General features: G+C 39.2%; 1 protein-coding gene across 4 annotated transcripts in view; it reads right to left on the bottom strand.

The window, feature by feature from the left end:
• NFATC2 (nuclear factor of activated T cells 2) overlaps nt 1-22,364 on the bottom strand; it is a 349,933-nt gene that overhangs the window by 209,049 nt on the left and 118,520 nt on the right. For all 4 annotated transcript variants that reach the window (XM_044090025.1, XM_044090026.1, XM_044090023.1 and 1 more), the window contains exon 3: nt 6,824-6,995. In XM_044090025.1, the coding sequence (XP_043945960.1) occupies nt 6,824-6,995 (172 nt within the window). The remainder of the gene's footprint in view (nt 1-6,823; nt 6,996-22,364) is intronic.

Genomic DNA, 22,364 nt, shown 5'->3' on the forward strand with positions numbered 1-22,364 from the left:
GCAGGCTTTCACCCACTCATTCCTACTTCTTCTGGCCAAATCCTCCAGCACCAAGTGTGCTGCTGCAGCAGAGCCTCCATTCTACTTTGGACATTTTCTAGTCTCCATACTAGGCCCAAAGATGTGGGACAACATCCTGCCAAATAACCACTCCAGTCCATTTCTGAAAGATTTTTGAGAAAGCTACTTGATCATCCCTATGACCAGGCCTCCTCCTTTGTTCTCTTTCTAAATTTTTACTTTTCACAAGCAAGTCTTGTCACATGAAGTATATTTAAGCACAGTGCTATAACATAAACTATTATCCTTACTAGCTTGCATGCATACATACTTATTTATGTATTTACTCTTCCTAGATGACCACTTGTACTGTACATATTGTACATACTGTAAATATTGTGTGAGTATGTGGTGTCTGTGTGTCTGCTTTAGTGCATACGTGTGTGTGTGTGTGTGTGTGTGTGTGTGTGTGTGTGTGTGTGTGTGTGTGTGTGTGTGTGTGTGTGTGTGTGTTTGAAGGAGGACATGGCAAAAGTAGCGGTTCAGTTGAAAAACAATAACAAGATGTTTGATTGTGAATGAATAGTATAAGCTACCCAAGCTCTAGGCTAAAAGAAAACTCTGTATCAAAGAAGGCTCTTTTTTCAGATCTTTATTGAAGGTAATCACGATGAGCACTTTTGTCAAATACATGACTTCTTCAGATCAAGCAATAGTAACAGAGTTTTTAAAATGCTGCGGCAGGGTGCCATGGAGTAATCAGTTGGATTGGGTGAACTCAAACCAAGGGGCTGTGTCCATGTGTAAGTATATGGGTGATGAAAAAATCCACTTAATTTGCATGTAGAAATGTGTGGTTGGTGAAAAAATCCGCCTAATTGCATACAGAAGGGTGTGGTTAGTGGAAAAATACACCTAATTTGCATGTAGCAGTGCATGGATGGTGGAAAAAATCAACATAATTTGCATGTAGCATTCTAGGTTGTCCACTGTTCCTAGTCCCCCCTCCACCAACCACCACCACTGTCCAAAGCTTTACACACTAAAATATATATTAAAGGCAAGCTTGGTTCGGATCATTATTATTTTAAAAAATGATCAGTTTCTTTATTTTCACTTCCTAAAGAAAGTGAACAAGGTGCTATCTATGAAAAGAACAGTGGGTTAGTTAAATCCACTGTTCTTTTCATACTTAGTTAACTAACCTGCTGTTCTTTTAAAACATTGAAAAACAAGGGAGGATCTAAGGGCACAGGATGGCCACAGACTCTACATGCAAATTAGGTGTTTTCTGACATGTTAAGTACTCTTGCCACATACTTCCCAGTTCTGCAGTACGTAGTTGATATCCCTCATCTTCTTCCTTGTGACTATACTGTTCAGCAGCTGTTTATAATTCTGCTCTTGGTCTGCATTATCCTACAGCATGCAAACTCCAGCTCCATTGTCTCCTTCCTTTGGCTCTACCTGCTCCGTTCGCCCTATGGGCTCACTCCGCTCCCCTACCCTGCCCCCAATTCTCACCCGCCCCCAGCACCTCTACATTTATCCCTGCCTATCCCCTCCCACCCAAATCGCTTATCTAATTACCTTTCTCTCCTTAAAACCACTCCCTTGCCAACTCCTCCCTACCCCACATGACCCACCCCATCCTCCTTACTCAGTCTCTCCCTCTCTCCCTGTAAAGATTTAAAACCACTTATACCTCCTCTACCTCTTCTCCTCCTTTACCTATAAAACATCCTCATATCTCTCCCTTCATTTCCATCACATTCTCCAACTATGTTCTACCACACCATTAACACTATCCTTGTCCCATACTCCCTTCTTGTGCTATTAATTCCTCTTTACTTTGCTACTTCTTACTCTTCCAAAATCCCCCTATGCCTACCTCCTACACAAACCATCCCATGTACTCACTCTCAACCACTCCTTGCATCCCACTTCCATTCAATAACATCCTCTCTTATCTCCCCAAGCATACTGCACCTATTCCACCCCAAACTCTTCTCCACCACAACAAATACCATCACTCTTGAATCTACACTAGCCCCAAACTACTTCCTTCTCAATAAACCCAAAAGGCTAAAGGTTATTCCCAATAATAACCTAGCCTTATCTGGAGATATCCATCCTAACCCTGGCCCTTGCCACACTACAAACTCCTCCCCACTCCCACCTCATCCACTACACCCATCCTATATTCCCTCTTCCTCCCCTTTTCCTACGTCCTCTCCCAACACCCTTAACTTCTTTACCATAAATGCCCAAAGCCTTAATACAAAATACACCAAATACAAGCTTGGATTTCCCATAACCAACCTGACATCCTAGCCATCTCAGAAACCTGGCTAAAACCCCATATAGCCGACTCCAAAATCCTCCCCCCTGGATTCCACACCCATAGAAGCAACTGTTTAAACAGAAAAGGTGGAGGCTCTGCTCTAATATACTCCAACCTTTTCTCACTAATCCCTCTACAAACTCCAATTCCAAACTTCAAAAACACTGAACTAACTGCCAGTCTCCTACAACTAAATAAACATAAAAATATATGCATTATCTCCCTATATATTTCCCCAGGTGATAACATCTCTACCCTTGAAAATATCCAGCACTGGGCCTCAACTAAAATAAAATTTGAAACCTACATTCTAGGTGATGTCAATACCGATTGGAATAAAATCAACTCACCTTCCCCCTCCTTATTCATCAACCTCTACAATTTCTCCCAAGTAATTTATACAACTACTCGCCCTAACAAACACCACCCCCCAGGATCCATCATCGACTGGATCCTAGTTTCCCATCCTGATAAAATAACTCTCTCTGGTACTATCCCAGACACCTTCAGTGACCATCTCCCTGCTTTCATACATCGCTCAACCAATAACAGTAAACACCAACATCACTATATCAACACTCGCAATCTCAGCAACTTCAACCCCACACAATTCTCAAACACTTTTAAATATACAAACTGGCAAAGCCTTTATACTCTTCCCCTTGACAATGCAGTAGAATATTTCAACTCTATCTTCCTAAAAACCCTCAACTCCCAAGCCCCTAATCAAGACTAATTCTGCTCCTTGGCTATCCAAGGAAACTAAACAAATCATGCACTGCAGGGACAAATCCTGGAAGCTATACCAAAAAAAATAAGATACCTTCTACCTTACTTCAATACACCCAACTCCGCAACCAAGTAAAGAAACTAATAACCTCAGACAAAAAAAAAAACTACTACAACAAACTTTAATCCAACAATAACAAGAACCCAAAACAATTCTGGAAAGGTATAAATTCCTTACTCCACCCAGGATCTAGGAATAAACCCTGCCCTGACCTTAGCTTAACTGACTCAGAACTAAGCTCTCACTTCAACACATTTTTTACAGAATCCATAGCTACTCTAACCAAATCTTTTCCCAACAACAATCCACCCATCTCTCTCTCCTCACAACACCCCTAATAACAGTACGCTTAATTTCCAACTCAAACCTGTACCAACTACTTTCATAAAAAGACTCCTATCAAAACTAAAGCCTTGCTCAAATGCCCCTGACAACTTACCCTCCTCCTTCCTCAAATCTGCTGCTGATGGTATTGCTCTCCCTATCAGCATCCTAATTAATAGATCTTTAAAAGAATCTTATGTACCCAAACTCTGGTGATCTGCCTTCATTCTACCTCTCCACAAAGGAGGCAAAAACTACAATACCTCCAATTTCTGCCCAATTGCCCTTCTCTCACCACTTTCAAAAATACTTGAAAAATGTGTCCATCACCAACTCATGTCTTTTTTAACTCAAAATCACCTCATACCTCCTACCCAGCATGGCTTCTGCCCTGGCCACAGCACCACTACCACCTTACTATCCTTCTTAGACACAGTAAATCGAGCACGTGACTCTGGATTACTTGTATCCACAATACTGCTAGACCTTTCCAAAGCCTTTTATACCATTTCCCACAAGCATCTTCTCTTTCATCTCTCCAACCTTCATCTCTCCCCTAACACCCTTTCCTGGTTCTCCAGCTACCTATCTAACAGATCTTAAGCTGTCAGATGGAAGAACTCTACTTCCCCCTTCTTGCCAACACCCACTGGTGTTCACCAGGGGTCCATCCTCGGACCCATGCTTTTCAACATTTTCATTAACAGCCTTCACTCAGTCATCCCTGATACAACAGTTATCCAATATGCAGATGACTCTACCTTAGTCTGTACCACCTCCAACCTATCTGAACTCCTGACTAAAACTCAAACAGCTTTTTCCACTACCGAAAACTGGATGCACCACAACCATCTCTCTCTACTACTTTATTTTTATTTACTACTGGAAACAGAGCTAAATGATAAAGAAACATTGTTCTGCATGGGGACTACAGAAGGCTACTGTTTCAAAATCAGCTCACACAAAACAAAATGAAAGCCACCTGAATTAATAAATGCCCATTTATCATAATAAATACAACACAAATCAAAAGAAAGGCAAGTAACAGACAAAGCAGAAGATGCATAAAAAATCAACCAGCATCTTTTGCAGCATCCCTGCACATTATTAAGTATACATACCAGCTTCACAGTCACACAACCAGGAAAGGTTAGAAGCACCTAATGTACAATAGTTGCATTCATGTTTCTTGTTACAGAAGCGTGCTTTCAAAGTGGTGTCATAATAAGAACATACTCCCTCTGTTTTTGGTGCGCCACTTTTCTAATCATGCAGTAAGCCTCGCCTACCAACATATGTATGCTAACTGTAGTTTAAGGAAGTAGAGCTCTGTTTTTGCTTGTGTTCTTTACAGATAGTTTTAAAAAAGAAGAACATTTTAACCACATTTAAATTAGGAAACTCGTTCATAGAAACCAGCTGTAGACCAGGTCACATATGTTTTTGGGGAGGGACTAGAGGCTGCAGCTGAGACCCCTGCATTTTGTTTTCTAACTCATGCAGTTTTCACTGCAACTCCTAGAATAAGCAGAGTTTGACTAGAGATGTACAACAGCTCTATAAAAGTAGGAAACAATGGTTTGCAGCCTTCTGTTTTCCTAGGGAAATGGACCTCATGGGCAGGGGTAGTTTTCGATGAAGCTGTTTAATAAAAAAAAGTTTGTGCATAACATTTATAAATGAAATATAACGTTAACAACAATATTCTGATAGTCATTATGTATATCTCATATAGTTTTAAAAAGTCAGCAAGACAAATTTTGAAGTATTATTAATTGATAAGAGTAACAAAGATCATTTTTTTTTGGTCTCAGTCAATTACTTTATCTCATTCAACAAAGAAGAGAAGAGAAGAGAAGAGAAGAGAAGAGAAGAGAAGAGAAGAGAAGAGAAAAGTGGCTATGAATGTTTTGTGTTAAAATTTCTAGGACAGGATGTAAAACCAATTGCCCTGCTTAAATGATGGTTTCTGATCTTAAACAGATCACTGCATTTCACATTACTACAGAATACCCTTGGGAACATTCCCTGACTTAATAATTCAGTTCTTCCAAAAAGACACTTGCAGGTAAATAAGTAAACTAAGAAAAATCCACAAAAAGTGGCCAATAAACAAAGCTGCTGTTCTTGCATATGAATTCCTAAAAAGTCAGCATGGTATTTCTTGTGCAGTAATACAACAGAACCTTCACAACAAATAAAGAAATATATAAAATATAAATGACCAGCTATTGCCGAGGCACTAGAGGTTGGAATAAACTTTTATAGTGGTGGATCCTGGTTTTGCTGGTCGTTAATACAACAGAACCTCTTGTAATTTGACTTGATTGTTTTACAGCAAGGCTACTAAGGAAGTGGTTTCCACAGTAACAAGAGTCACAACAAAGCACATTATAGAATGCATGTCTTCTCACATGATGATTGGGTGATCAGGATCTTGGGGAGGAAGGAAATGATGCTCTAACTCTCCCACACTAAGCTTCTAAATTGATAATACTTGGTGTATGAATACTGACATGCCTAGATTACTGCAGAACAGGTCACTTGCAAATTTTGTGCTGCACTGCTTCATCGAGAGCTGGAAGAAACCCTGTGCTTGGATGATAAATACTTCTTAAAGTACAGCACATGCAAACAATTCCTTCTTAAGTAAACTAGCACTGAGGGGCCTGCAGGCTTTTCTTTTTTTCACCACTGACTTCTGTACTACAGAAAAATTGCAGATTGGCACATTGTTGTTAGCATCCTCATCACTATCTGAAGGCAGGATTTGTCTGCTTCAGACATGTAGTACATGATATGAGCTCACAAACCTTGATTATTTTTTAAATGATCAGAGGGTTCCTGTTAGGGTTCTGCCCTATTTTTTTTCTTCCAGAGTGGGGTATTAACCAATGACATGACTTCCCCTTGATTGCATGTTTGTAACATTCATAAGCAGGAATGCAATTTTGTAAAGACATTAACGCCACCTCAGCTTGGTATAAGTAAGTCAGATCTCCATTCAGCCCCCCTCCAAAGAAGTCATCAATTATCTAGATATTCATACCCCAGCATCTGGAACAAAAGAGTTGTAGCGTATGTCTTGGTGTATAATTTGGTTAGAACTAATGAGAAAAGACTCCTTGTTTCTTCACCAGGAGACTGGATAGCACTTTTAAATACAAGCAACACAAATGAAAAAAATACAACCTTCGTGCATCTTGGTACATAACAGCCTTTGCTGCAAAACAATAACATTTGGTTGGTTGAATCTGGTACTTCTGTTGTTCACTGTGGACTAAAGAATGTGTTAAGTACAAATATCATCAGCAGTAATGTTTTCAACTCAAGATCACCATTAACAGTCAAATCACGTTTATTACCTGTACAACAGGATGACCTCCGGCAGCAGCTTTTACTGCTCCTCGGCTGCCCTCTGTCTCATAGTGAGCACGATGGTGAGGTTTTGGTTGTACTTCTATCTGAAGTTCATATGGCCCTGAATGGCTTTCCAGTTGCCACTCTAGAGATGGTAGAGAGGTGATGGGTATACTGCTGTTATACAGGAGAATATCAAAGAACATCATCAGTTTTGCACCAAAATAAATAATCACATCATTTAAATGTTACATCTGCATGTCCTTTCTATTTTTTTATGAAATTAAATGAAAATGCTAAATCAAAACAGCAAGCACTTCATAGGCTTCAGAAGCCTAAAGCAATGCCACTAACCATCAAGCCATAATCAAAAAGTCAGGCTGCCTTCCATGATGTAATTTTCCTGCTTATGGCTTCACTAAATTGATGCTACCTTAATCTAGTTTACCGATTAACTTTCTGTTCAATGTACATGCTTTAGTATTCTAAAATTTATAACTCTGTTTTGATAGTATATCTTGATAAGCACTGATAAGGCTAGTTATCTTTATAAACCTAATGTATCAGAATCTTTTATGTTACAAAGGAATATGACACTTTTCATCAGGTGTACCATGAAAGAAATCAATATAACTAATGTTACAACATTAAAAACAAGATAGCCACTGTTGAATATTGGATTGATCTTCACAGCATTGACATAGTGTTAATTAGATAAACACAGTTAAAGCCTGATGACATAATCCACAGTCAATATAGCATTCTTATGTTTCAGAGGCAAAGACCAGGAATAACATATTAAGGAGTTACTGTATTATTCAAAAATCATATTAGCTGCCTACTTTTTGCTTTCAGAATAACTCCAATCCAGAATCCTAAACAGTTTGCTTGTAAATATCTGGTAAACAAAAAAGTCAGAACCTGAGAATTTGCTTCATTCAAAGACACCCAACATTCTGAACAACACTGTAACTAAAACAATAGCACATGTACAATGCAACACCTTTTATTAATAGGTGATTTTATCATACACTGGGATCCTAACATTTATTACTGTTCAGCACACTAAATGAACATGGCTTCACTAAATGAACATGGCTTCCCTCGTTTATTTACTGAGCCCACAAACACAACCCAAGTTCAATTAATCACATTATACTGGAATTCATTTCTTCCATTTATGCAGAAAGATGGAGTCCTCCTTCCCTTGCTTATACCTGCTTACTGAACTCTCAGTATCCGGTGATCACTTTAGCATCAGTATTTATTTCTTAGTCATATTTAATCATTTCACGGGCATAATCTAAGATGGTGTTGAGGCAAAACTTCCAAAGACAGCCATGAAAGGCAATTTCAGACACCGACTGGTCAAAAGGCACTAATCCGTATTTCTGTAAGATCATCTTACACTATTTTATAAATACTTTGTTGCTCCTACAGGATAAATATTACCATTGCAAGATGAAAACAGTGACATCCCCATAGCTGACAACAGAATTAAAGCAGGCCTGTACTGAATGTAAATCAGCCTGTCAACAATATAAAGGCAGCAGTTTGCATTCAGACTGAAATGTATTGCAATATCAGAAATTTGTGCAAATGTCTGACTAGTAAAACTGCAAAAGATTTGTAAACAAAGTCAGACAGGCCTACTAAGTAACATCTCAGAATTATGGATGAAAATCAACAGCTAAGCTGGTGGGAATATATAGAAGCAAATTACATTCACCATCTCTGGTGAAACAGCTGTACAGATAGTGAAGAATCGTATGAGAAAGAGCTGCAGAAAAAGCCATCAAACAATTTCGGGCTATAGGAATACTTTGCTGCAGGGAATCAGCCTCTCACCAGCTGAGCCATTGATAGGGAGAAGGTTCCAAGACACAATATTTAATTTACTTACGTTACTGATACCTGAAAATCAACCTTACATTTAGGAAATGATGCAGAGAAGCCAGAAGAGGCAGTAATATATAAACACAAACCACAAAAGACTATCAAACTTACATATTGAATGCAAAGTAAAAATGGAAAAGCCATGAGAGGTCCACAGTCTGAAGATGAATTTGTTAGCAAAGCAACCAAATAAATCCTTTTTAGCCTTTGGGGAAGATGTATACAGAAGAAATTAATGGCATTTGTACAAAACCAATATGTCAAAATTGAATTTCCAGCAGGAAGAGCAGCCAGAGGTGTCACAACCAGTCCTCTTGCAAGAAAAGAGACATCGTGAGAATTGTGAAGATGAGATTTCAAACAAGGCTGAAGTGCAACAAGAACTAAGAAGGTAGCTCAGATTTCCAGGGTAAACAGTTACATTAAATTCTCCAGACAAATGCACCACTAAAGAGACAAATATATGGAGTGTCCCAGCCCGTGGTGGAAATATAGAGGGATAAAGCCCTAACCCCGGCCCAGGTAAGCCAGATTTGATTAACAGCTGGAAAGCTTGACAGCTCAGGCATGGAAGATGGGTGTGCCCATCTTGGGGAGTTATACTCTTGGATGCACTACTGCATTAGATCCTTGGAAGTGGGTGGAAACATCTGTGGGTGTGTTGAACTGTAAGAGGCAGGGCTTGTGACTGAGGTACACATGGAGGCATGGTGAAACGCCGTGGAACCCATTACATGCCATCCCCACGGATAGGATGAGGGTGTGCAATAAGGAGATGTTCTGTTACAAAAATTCACAATGGCATTGCAATGCTGTCTCACATTATCCAGTCTCCTTACCAGCCCAAAACATGTGTTGGGATTAGTCGGGAGGAGGCTATGATGGCTTCAGTAGGCCTAGTGGATGAGGAGAGGTCCTGGAAGCCTTTGATGCTGGTCAAAGGTGGGGATCCAAAAAAAAACAGACAGCCAAAAAAAAAATTAAATGTCCTGTTCCAGAGCTGAAAATAATTCTAAGAACTACAAAGATTAAGTTGTTAAAATGTAGTTTGAGTGTGTAAAAAAGTTTCATTTTGAAGTAAACAACCCATGACATGCCTAGTACAGCGATCATATTAGTTTTAATTGATTAGATAATCTAGTGCACAATACTCACAGACATAACAAATATATATTTCAGATATTTTAAAGGGAGTACTCAATATAGGTATCTAGCTAAGTTTATGAACTGGCGAGATATGCTTACATGCCATGGGGTAAACTGTTTTTGTCCAAAGAGTTCAGTTGGGATATAAATCTTATATGTTAGGCCACACCTCTTGTGTTTGCCTTATTTTCTTAAAGCTCTTGACATTTAATCACTCAGCAAGGTCAAAGTTATCTCTGGTCCTGATGTGAATTACTTTGAATAAGTTCAGTTATACAAAGAGTTGGGTGTACCCTTCAAAAGACACCAACATTTCTTTCCATTTGCCAGGGTCTCAAGTCTGCTCATCAAAGAGGCAAAGATATCATTCAGAAAATGAGTGCTTATTACAGCTGTAGAACAAGCATGTCAGGTCATATTTGAGACTTCTACTTGCAACTTACACAGACTGCAGTAGGCTGAAGATAGAAAGCGCATTCTTAATATGAAGACACTACTGCACAGAGAATAAATAGAAACTTTTATTCAAATAAAGTACATAACATAAAATGCTAAACACTTTCATCATAAGACTTCTGCAGACCCAGAACTTCGAAGCACTAGGAGTGAGATTATAATGTATGGTGCGTGGTACTCTGAATGCTGCCACCACTCGATAACCTCCAAGTACTTGGAATAGGATTATAAGGTATGGTACATGGTACTCTGCATGCTGCCACCACTCTATAACCTCCAAGTACTTGGAATAGAATTATAATGTACAGTACATGGTACTCTGCATGCTGCCACCACTCTATAACCTTCAAGTACTTGGAATAGGATTATAATGTATGGTGCATGGTACTCTGCATGTTGCCGCCACTCTATGACCTCCAAGTATTTGGAATAGAATTATAATGTACAGTACATGGTACTCTGTATGCTGCCGCCACTCTATAACCTCCAAAAACTTGGAATGGGATTATAATGTACAGCACATGGTACTCTGCATGCTGCCGCCACTCTATGACCTCCAAGTATTTGGAATAGAATTATAATGTACAGTACATGGTACTCTGCATGCTGCCGCCACTCTATAACCTCCAAGTACTTGGAATGGGATTATAATGTATGGTACATGGTACTCTGTATTCTACCATCACTCTATAACCTCTAAAGTACTTGGAGTGTACTATAGGACAAACAGTGCTCTACTGCTCTTGGCATTGCTGATACTTCACACCCTCCAAGTACTTGGAGTGTAATTATATTATTTTCTCTGTGGTACTGTAATCTACTGATCGCATAAAGCATGGTTACAGTGCGGAGAACACACTGCTGTAGTACTTTTCAGTCTATTTATTCTACACAAACTGCCCAAGGAATAACTGCAATTTGGCTACTATAGGGTACAAAGAGTTGCACAAGTGTGCTCCCTCCTACTAACCCCTAAGCATGTGGAATATGATTATCCTGAGGAGTAAAAAGAGAAGTACTGCTGTGCACCCTCCTACTAACACCTAAGTATGTGGAGTATGATTGCCCTGTGGAGCACACAGAGCTGCACTGGTGTGCACCCCCCTACCAACATCTGAATAGCTGAAGTATGACTACCCCGTGAAGCACACAGAGCTGTACTGCTGTGCACCCTCCTAGTAATCCCAGAGCATGTAGAGTAGGATTAGACTGTGGTATATACACATCTGTACTGCTGTGCACCCTCCTAGTAATCCCAGATCATATAGAGTAGGATTAGACTGTGGTATATACATAGCTGTACTGCTGTGCACCCTCCTAGTAATCCCAGAGCATGCAGAGTAGGATTAGACTGTGGTATATACACATCTGTGCTGCTGTGCACCCTCCTAGTAATCCCAGAGCATGTAGAGTAGGATTCAACTGTGGTATATACACAGCTGTACTGCTGTGCACCCTCCTAGTAATCCCAGAGCATGTAGAGTAGGATTAGACTGTGGTATATACACAGCTGTACTGCTGTGCACCCTCCTAGTAATCCCAGAGCATGTAGAGTAGGATTAGACTGTGGTATATACACAGCTGTACTGCTGTGCACCCTCCTAGTAATCCCAGAGCATGTAGAGTAGGATTAGACTGTGGTATACACACAGCTGTACTGCTGTGCACCCTCCTAGTAATCCCAGAGCATGTAGAGTAGGATTAGACTGTGGTATATACATAGCTGTACTGCTGTGCACCCTCCTAGTAATCCCAGAGCATGTAGAGTAGGATTCAACTGTGGTATATACACATCTGTACTGCCGTGCACCCTCCTATTAACCTATGAAAATTTGGAGTACAATTACCATGTGGGGCACACAGAGCAGTACTGCTGTGCTCCCTCCTACTAACCCCAAAACATGTGGGGTATGTTTATTTACCCTGTATTGCACACAGAGCTGTACTGCTGTGCACCCTCCAACTAACACCTGAGCATGTGGAGTATGAATACTCTGTGGGGCACGCAGAGCTGCACTGCTGTGTTCCCTCATATTAACCCCTAAATATGGAGAGTACGATTACCTCATGGAGCACACAGTGCTGTACTGCTGTGCTCCCTCCTACTAACTCCAAATCATGTGAGGTGTTTATTTACCTTGTAGGGCACACAGAGCTGGAATATGAATACCTTGTAGGGCACACAGAGCTGTACTGCTGTGCTCCCTTGTACTAACCCTTGAACATGTGGAGTATAATTACAATGTGGGGCACACAGAGCTGCTGTGCACCCTCCTACTAACCCCTAAGCACATGAGGTATGATTACCTTGTAGGGCACATATAGCAGTGCTGCTGTGTAATCACCTACTAACCCCTAAGCATGTGGAGTATGATTACCCTGTGAGGCACATAGAATTGTACTGCTGTGCACCCACCTACAGACCCTTGAACATATGGAGTACAATTACTATGTGGGGCACACACAGCTGTACCACTGTACTCACCACCTAACCCCTGAGCATGAGGAGTATGATTACACTGTGGGGTACATACAGAGCTCTAATGTTGTGGTCCCTCCTACCAACCCCAGAACATGTGCAGTATGTTTTCCCTCTGGGGCACACACAGCAGTGCTGCTCTGTATGCACGTACTAACCCCTGAGCACGTGGAGTATGATTACCCTGTAGGGCACACAGAGCTGTACTGCTGTGACCCCACCTACTAACCCCAGAGCATGGGGGGTATGATTATCCTGTAGGGACACCAAACTGTACTAAAGTGCTCCCTCCTACTACCCCTTCACATACAGAGCTGTACTGCTGGGCACACTATTTCTAACCCCTGAGCAAATGGTGTATGCTTACTCTGTGAGGCATAAAGTGCTGTACTGATGTGCACCCTCATACTAAACACTGAGCATATGTACTAATGATTACCCTTTGGGGCACATAGAGTTGTACTACAGTGCACTCTGCTGTTAATTTATAACCCCTGAGGATCTGGGTTGTGATTACAGTGTAGGGCAGGCAATGCTGTTGTGCTGTGCACACTGCTAACACTGTAGATTTACAGAACATTTGAAGCATAAGTACACTGTATGGCACTGTGCACCTTCTTATTAATTTATAACCACCAAACACCATGAGTGTGATTACACTGCAGGGAGCAAATGTTATCCTGCTTTTCACAGTGCTTCAGATGTATAACCACTAAGTACCTGGAGCATGATAGCACTGTATTGTGCAGATATGCTGTCATGCACCTTAATACTACTGCATACCCAAGTATCTGGAGCATGAGTGCACCATGGGGCACATGCTGCTCTACTACTATGCACTTTGCTTGCACTATACAAACTACCCCATTGCAGGTACTACTGTGATCTCTAGTAGGATTGTACATCCTTTGAGCAGCTGGGGTATGATTACACTGAAGGCACAGTGAGCTGTAGTGCCATGCAGCCTGCTTATACTATACAAACTGCTTCAGCTCAGGTATTGCTCTGATCCCCAGTAACACTGTATAACATCTGAGCACCTGGACAGTGATTTCACTGTAGGTACAGTAAGCTGCAGGCTGTTTATATTACACAAACTTCCCCATTGAAGGTACTGCTGTACTCCGCAGTAACACTATATCCTATGAGCAATCAAAGTGTAATTAGACTGTAGGCACAATGAGTTACAGTGCAGTGCAGTCTGTTTATATGATACAAACTAACCACAACATGAGCACCTGGAGTTTGACTACAGTGTAGGACACATATTACTGTTTTGATGTCCATTGGAAAAAAGACGAAATAATACTGATGGGGAATTTAATATTTCAGCACTTGACTGGAGGTGCAGCCATGTGGCATTAGGAAAAGAATAATAAAGAGTTTTGGTCGAAGCGTACCTTGCTGACAGTGAGTGAGGTCTGCAAACATGAAAGGGAATACCCTGGACCTGGTCCTAGCTAGTGCTTATGGAAAGACAGCGAGTGAAATGCTTCCAGGTTAACAGAACAAATAAAGGATAAGGAGGAGGATGTTACACTGGACAGAAAGAAGAAAGCTGCAGGGGGAGAAGTATCAGGTGAACAGGTAGTAACAGTGAGGTGTTGCAGGGTTTGGTGCTGGGAACCCATCTTGCTAGTTATATATCTGTGTCACATATCACAGTAAGGTTGCATATTAACCTGCATGCTGATGATGTAAAGGTTTACATTGTACTCACAAAAGGAGGGATAATCTCCAGGAAAATTAGCACTGTCTGTGAATATTTGCAGGGGAAGCCACAGAAAATGGAAACAGATTTGGATGGGAGATTATCTCCCTAAGCCAAATCATAGTATGCAGTATGGAAGAGCAGGGACAAAGACCAGCAGGATTCTGGGATATGTAGCATAAATCACTGCATGGAGTACAGCTAACACTACATATGCAGTCTTTGCCATATGTGTCCATTAAAATGCTGAGATGTACAGTGCAAAGAATGGACTTTGGAAATGCTGGACTCACCCTTCCTTTGTATGGCACTGCTACTGTAACTGGAATAATGTGTACAAACCACATAAACAAGGGGAAATTGGGATGTAGAGCATAGAGCAGAGTTTTCAAAATGAAAGGAAGGAAAAAAAAGGGCTGGAGTGTAAGAAGAAAAGTATAAAACATGTTCATATACATGTGGAGAACAGACAAAGGATTAGCTGCATTCTTTATGGGCAGGGGGTGGAACTGAAGAGGAATAACATAGAAAGGAAGAAAGATAATGTCTGGCAACTAGAAAATGGATACCAGAACATGCGTCTTGGTGCTGGTATATGTTCACATTGTATAAACTATGGTCAAATAATTTTGCCTTATTACCTTAATGGCTAAACCACACCTGAATTTTTACCATTGAACTAGCCACTGATTTACATGATCCCCAAAGTGACTGTTGTCAGTACATTATACTATACTAGTACTATAAGTGGGATGAGAGCAATCCTGCAACTCTAAAGATGATAGAATTGACATCGTAGATTTAGAAGCATGTAACACTGTGCAGAAGAGATGAACTCACTAAAAATCTTAAAAAGCACATTTAAATGTTTTTAATTGATTATTCTTCATCAAATGTATAACAAAGAATGCAAAAACAAATGATAAATATAAACATTTCTAAATATAACATATCTTGTCATGTGGTAATAACAAGTCATGTCATAAACATGTTTCTGGGCTACATGGAGGCCCTAACAAGAACTATATCCTTGAACCTTATCTGTTGAGCCCTGTCTATTGCCAGTGTCTTAAATTACCAAACACCCTCCATATAGAGCAGCATACCCATGACATTACTGAAAAACATTATTTCTTTAGAACTAGCCTGACAAAAAATGTAAATCCACAGACCTCTGTACATTATCCTTGCTCAAATCATATTACTGTCCCAAGTTTTTAGTTTCTTGTCTGCATTCCACTGTGCCCACATAAAAAGCACAGCAAAAACACTCTGCAATATACCCTGCATTCTTGAAATTACAATTGTAATACTTACAAATTGTATTTTTACATATAACAGGATGTTAAAAGCAATTATTTTTTACTATAAGAAAAAGCAGCATAGCTGTAGCACTTATCCATACCTTTGCCAACAAATCTGGTCATTTAATGCTGCTGTTTATTTTATCCTTTATCACCACTGATATATCATACATGGTTATGCAGTTCTTACAACTAAGAAATGGTTTGTCACCAACTATTTATGCAGATTTACTATCACTTTTTAATAAATCCCAATTACTTTTTATGATCTGCCCTACTTCAGTATTATTATTGTTATATGCAGTGTGTATATTTGGATAAACCCAGACCTGTTAAAGTCTACATTTATTCTCGTTGTGTAGAAGTAGAGTGAGAACATCATCTGCATTAGTGATAACTTTACTGACAATTGATTTATGTCATAGCCCTTGCCTAATAATTTATTAAACTTAATTTCTTCCATATAACTTAAAGCATTTGTATTTCTAGTGGCTCTGAGGAAACTGTCCTGTATGTATATTTTTTCCAGAGATACTATGGATGACAGTTGTTAAAATGGAAAACATTTATTATAAATTCTGCTACCAAAAATTGGTATTTAAGTTGCAAACTTCGTATCAAATGTTAAAGGTAAAAAACTGTTGTAAGTGTAAATGAAATAGTCATTGATATACTTTTAGCAAACCCCTGAAACACTACAATGCAATATAGATAAATATTGTTGTTTCCTTTTTACCTTCTACAACTCTTTTAACCTGCTTCAGGAGGTTGTCTGTCTGTCCCTGTTCATAGAAAAATAATTGTGGTAAGTGTGGAATGTGCTTTTTGCTGCATCCTAGTGGATCGTGTCTTTAGTTTCATAGCATATTCCCACATCCCTGGATTTACCTCCTGTAAAGTCATACAAAGGGGCCCTTCAGGCTAAAAGGCATGGAATCCAGTGCTTTCAGAAACATCACATCACATAAATTATTTTTCTTCCTAATTTATATGAATAACTGCATAATCATATAAACTGTGTTGTAAGGGAGCAAAATAATGTAGAAGTGCATGCCTAAGATAGCCTAAAGATAATTCCTTATTTGAGAGAGAGGGACTTATATATGATTGTTGTAAGTCTTGGTCTATACCTGGGCCCTAAAATCATAAGCATATCTGCAGTATGGCTGTGTTAAGAGCCTCTGAGAAGTTTACTCAAATCACAATAGTACAGATAGCAGTAAATGTAAATTATCTTCACTCTTACATGTGCAAACACTGGAACTACAGATTTTGTAATGCCTCTTGACACTGTAGAAAAATCAGAATGCATGGCAATATACTGGTGAAGTGAGTTCCCTATCCAGAAGCTGAGAAATATATTTGATATTTAGATATTGGGATGTACAGGTAAGCATTCTGCATGTCTGGAGTCACTAAGAAGGTCTCTTGTTTAGAACACGCAAGCAAGTTTGTAGAGTGACCATTTTGAATCTCTGTGTCTTTGTAAAGCTGTTCAAGTTTGAAAGATCTAAAAATGTGCCTCCATTTATGCCAGTTATATCATGGCATATTGGGAGGAACATTACATATTCCATAGTGAGTTTTTCAAGCACATCAGATTATATTTGTGCTTTTTGGATGATATTTTTATCATTTGGGAAAGTGAATTGGTTGTGTTAGACGCCGTCATTAAATACATTAACAGTACAGTATGGTTTTTGAGATTCACACATGAAATTAACTTTGAGACTATCAATTACTTGGACATCAGACTAACCTATGACAGGGCAAGTGGATTAATTAAATCTAATATATACAGAAAACCAACTTTTTCGAATTCCTATCTCCAGTTCAGCAGTTGGCACCCTAGCCATCAGAAGAAGGCTATTGTGAAAGGTCAAATGGTTAGAGCTGCCAGGATGGTAAGTGATGATGGGGAATTCGTAGATGAATTACATTTCATGATTTCCCTATTTTTGAACAGAGGGTATCCCGAAAAATTATGTTTGGATTTATTTCAGGAAATGAAACACAAAAGGGAAGCAGGTGTGTTTCAAGCTATATTAAATTCTTCCAATAATCAAAACAACCCCTTTGGGCATGTTCCTGTTAGTTCAACTTTTTTAGCCAAGTCACCTTTATTGTTTATTTATACATATAATGGTGACTCTGATGAGATTAGGAAAATAATTTACAGAAATTGGGGTATTTTCAGGACGGATAAAGATTTTGTGCCCCAATTTGGAAATAAACTGAGTTTTGTATATAGAAAGGATTTATCATTTAAAGACATGTTTGAAATGAATTCATGGGGAAAGGGGCCCTTGTGCAATAGACCAATAGGTAATTTTAAATGTGGAAGGTGTTCCATGTGTCCTTATATTTTTCCTACTGGTAACAGGTTAGTGATTAATCATTGTTACATTTCTATATTAGGTCATTTAAACTGTTACACCAAAAATGTGGTATACCTTACTTTATGCCAAGTATGTAATGCTTTTTATGTAGGAAAAATGTGTAGATTTTTTAGGGAAAGGATTAGGGAGCATCTTTTAGATGTTAGACATCTCAAGACCACTAATGCCCTTGCCAGGCATGTGGTTGACTATGCTGATCATAGTTTCAAGTTTTGTATTTTACAACAGATTAAGGTAGATCAACAGGGTAGGGTCATTGACACACATTTGGACATCTGTGAACTTAGATGGCAGCTCAAATTAAATGCACACAATTATCCTGGTCTTAATGAGTATAGTACTGTTAAGCCTTTACTTAAGTTAATGAACATTACAGGTAACAAATTATTATAATTTATAATTTTCAATATGTACTAAGTGTGTATATACAAAAGCTTTTCATATCACACATTTATTGTAGTTTTTGATATTCGTATTATTGGTAGGATACAAGTTTTATTATTTTTAGTTTTTTGCATTCATACATCATCTTCATACAATTGTGGCATACATTTTACATTTTATATATTCTGTATATTCCATTTCGTCTTATTTTGGATTTCGTAGGGTTGTACTGATAGGTAACACTGGTTAGATTTTTTATAAGTTTTTATAGCGATTCAATTTCATTGAATTGTTAATTAATTAATTGTTTAATTGTATTGCGTATTTAAGTGCGGTTGCTGTGGTGTTTTTAGTATTCTGAAGAAGTCTGACTATACGGACGAAACCTAGGTCAATGGTGGTTTATTTTCACTGTCAATAAACTCTTGTCGGCTGGACCTCATCTTCTTGGATTTTTTTGTTTGTGGACATTTGGTTCTTGGTTCGTTTGTTTATCTAAAAATGTGTCTACTGTTTTTTTAATCAATGGAGTAGTCCTAAATAAAACTGTTCTTTTTTTTCTGTGTCTCATCCAGGGCCATTTTAATTGCCTGGATTTTGAGACGTTTTCCCCACTGGAGTTAAGGCCAGCTGTCATTTGTGGGCAGTACTAATGAAATTTGATAGAATTTCTGTGTATTACTACCCCATGACACTACTTGTCTCTTACCCACCATCTGTTATTATCTCTTCCCAGTGCTTAAAAAGGTAGAATCTGCTTCCCATCTGAACTTTTTTAAGATGGGGCAGCAGCGAGGATCATACAAATGTGGTTAGAAAAAATGGATATCGTGGAGAAGCAGTCTAAAGCATAGTAGTGCTGTGGTTTTGATTACCTGGCAAGTGTTACTGTCTGATACCTGATACTGATGAAGAATAGATAAATATACGCAAAATAAGTATTTCATTTTGTTTAATATAATTACAAGTATCTTTAGCTGCAGTGATTCCACATGGATGTTATTATACACCACAACTGTCCCTGATGCTGTTTTCTATGCAGATGAATGCCATATTGCTTTAGATGCACAAACTACAATACTGGAGCTTGTAAAACCAGCACCAAGCAGCTGTATTATTTTTACTGCAAAAATACATTTCTAAAAAAAATGATTATAGAAAAGAAGCAAAGAGCATCAAAAGAACTTCATTATTTGACAAGTGCTGTTCTTTCTACCTGATAACTTGAAATGATAACCAAATATAAGCAAGGTGATTATTTCAGTTTGTTTTACATAACTCCAAATACCATGTGAGGCACTATTTGATACCATGTGAGGCACTATTTGTGTGTGGAGGTAGGATCTTCCATAGTCTGTACTTTGCGGTTCATGTTTGCATGATGGAGAAGTAAAATACAACTTCTGTGTGCTGTATTAATTCTACTGCATAAAATGCAACTGTAAAAAATGTATGATGGATGAAAAAGAATACAGCATCATAACTTTGATTCATTCACAAGCAATGTTTTGTGATACAGTATAGTAAGAGTAGTACCGAAATATAAACAAAATGACATATTACTCTTTATTTTACAAGTCAAACTTTTCTTTGGGGCAGTTTTACATGGTGATATAAGAGCTCATGTGTTGTTGTTTTGAGATGCATGTATGCAAGGTGGGGCAGTAAAATGCAACATTTGGATGTTGTATAAATTCTACAGCAAAACCCCTTGTAAAAATAATGATCAAAGGAAGCAATATATAGCATCACTGTACCGATTCTTTGAAAAGCACTATTCTGTGATGCCTGATATGAGAAATAATAGCTAAATATAAGCAAGAAAAATGCTTTATATGATTTACGTCATTGTTTATATCATTTAATGCACTTTTTACACACAAATAGGAGAGATTCTTGCTTTGCAGAATAGCACATGCGTTTCTGGGAGCTGCGTTATTAAATAGCATAGACGTACTTGCAGCAAAAGCATGATCATGTGACAGAAACATAAAAGATAACCATCTTGATTCTGTCAGAAGTGGCCATTCTTTGATACATGATCGTAAGAAGTAACAGCCAAATATAAGCAAGAGAAACAGTTCCCCTTTTTCACATCTACAAATATCATTTGGTGCAGTGTCTGAATGTGGAAGTATGCACTTCATGTTCATATTAGGGTCCCATAAAATATAACATCTGAAAGCTGTATTAATGCAGAAAAGATGAGCATGGGAAAGCAATATACAGCACCACAGTCGTGAGTCTTTGATAGCATTATAGGTTCATAGGTTGATACTAGGCTATTGGCTCTAGTGCCTATATAAGCCTAGCCATAATAATGCCCTGGCTATTACTTCCCTAGTTCCATGTCTAGCAGGGAAAATGACATGATCCCTGGGGTGAATTTCCTATCTCCCATCCAATAGTCAAGGTTCTTTTTGAAGAGGGCCAAAGAGGGGCTCTAGCTTGACATGTATGGGCAGTCTATTCCAGAGTATGGGGAGTCTCTGGGTCAGGAACCTATCCCTCCAGCATATTTTGTTCATTGTGATGACCAGGTTTAGCTCCCTGGAGCATGTGACTCTGAGGGATTGGGATTTCTTTAAGTGTAGCATGTCCAACAGCTCTGGTTTTGACATGGCCTTGTATGTTAAGGAGAGACTGCCACTGAGCAGGCAATATGCGACAGAGTATAACTGGAGTTTTTTTAGATGTTCAGCATACAACATCTGCTTTAGGCTTGTGATTCATTTAGTGAGATATTTCTGTGGCCTTTCCAGTTGTTGCAGATGTATTGTGAGGTACATATCAAATGGGGCATTGTACTCTATAATGGGTCTAATGAGGGATGAGTACAGTGGGACAATGACCTCCTTTTTTCTGGATGAAAAACCCTCAATGATGAGGTGTGCCTCATAGAAGGATTTCCTGACTGTTGTGGTGATGTGGTTATTGAGGTGAGACCACTGTCCACATGTGTCCCCAAGTCCCTTATTACACTTTCAGTGTTTAGTGTACTGCCACTTACGTGGTAATTCATGGGTACATGTTTTTTCCCAAAAGGGATAACTATACATTTCTTGGCATTGAACTTGAGCCCATGGCTCTGGCACCAAGTATCTGTTTCTGTAAAGCCCTTTTGTAGAATATCCACATCATTTTTGGATTCAATAATGACTCCCAGTTTGCAGTCATCTGTGAACTTCGTTAGCCAGAGTCCCTTAGTGCTGGCCTGTACTTCAGAGAAGTAGATGCCAAACAAGAGCGGTCCCAGAGGTCTAGGGAAGTAAATATTGTGGGAAGAAATATCCAGGGAATTGTTATGGCTAGGCTTGTATAGGCCCTAAGGCCGCTAGCCTAGTACCAACCTATGAACCTATGAACTTGTCTGGAGCTGAATTTTGAGTCGGCTACTTTTACAGTGTGGGTTCTGTCAGTAAGCCAGTTGACAACCCATCGAGTGACATAGGGATTAATGCCCAGCTTAGTAAGTTTATTTATGATTCCAGAGTGGGGGATGGTGTTGAAGGCCTTGGCGAGGTCCAGATAGGCTGTGTGGACTGCCTTGCCCTCATTAATGGCTCTGGATACTGATTCGAAGAAGTCAATCAGGTTGAGGAAACAAGATCGTCCCTTTACAAAACCAAACTGCATAGGGTCCAGTGTTTGAAGGTTGCCAATGTCTTTGTTTATAAGTTCATGATAATACGTTCCATGGCTGTGCAGATCAGGCTCGTCAGACTGATGGGATGATAGCTCCCGGGATCCAAGGTGGATCCCCCCTTGTGG

The sequence above is a fragment of the Protopterus annectens genome, chromosome 12.part0, assembly GCF_019279795.1.
Source record: "Protopterus annectens isolate FY-2018-M chromosome 12.part0, PAN1.0, whole genome shotgun sequence".
In the NCBI taxonomy this organism is placed as follows: Eukaryota; Metazoa; Chordata; order Ceratodontiformes; family Protopteridae; genus Protopterus; species Protopterus annectens.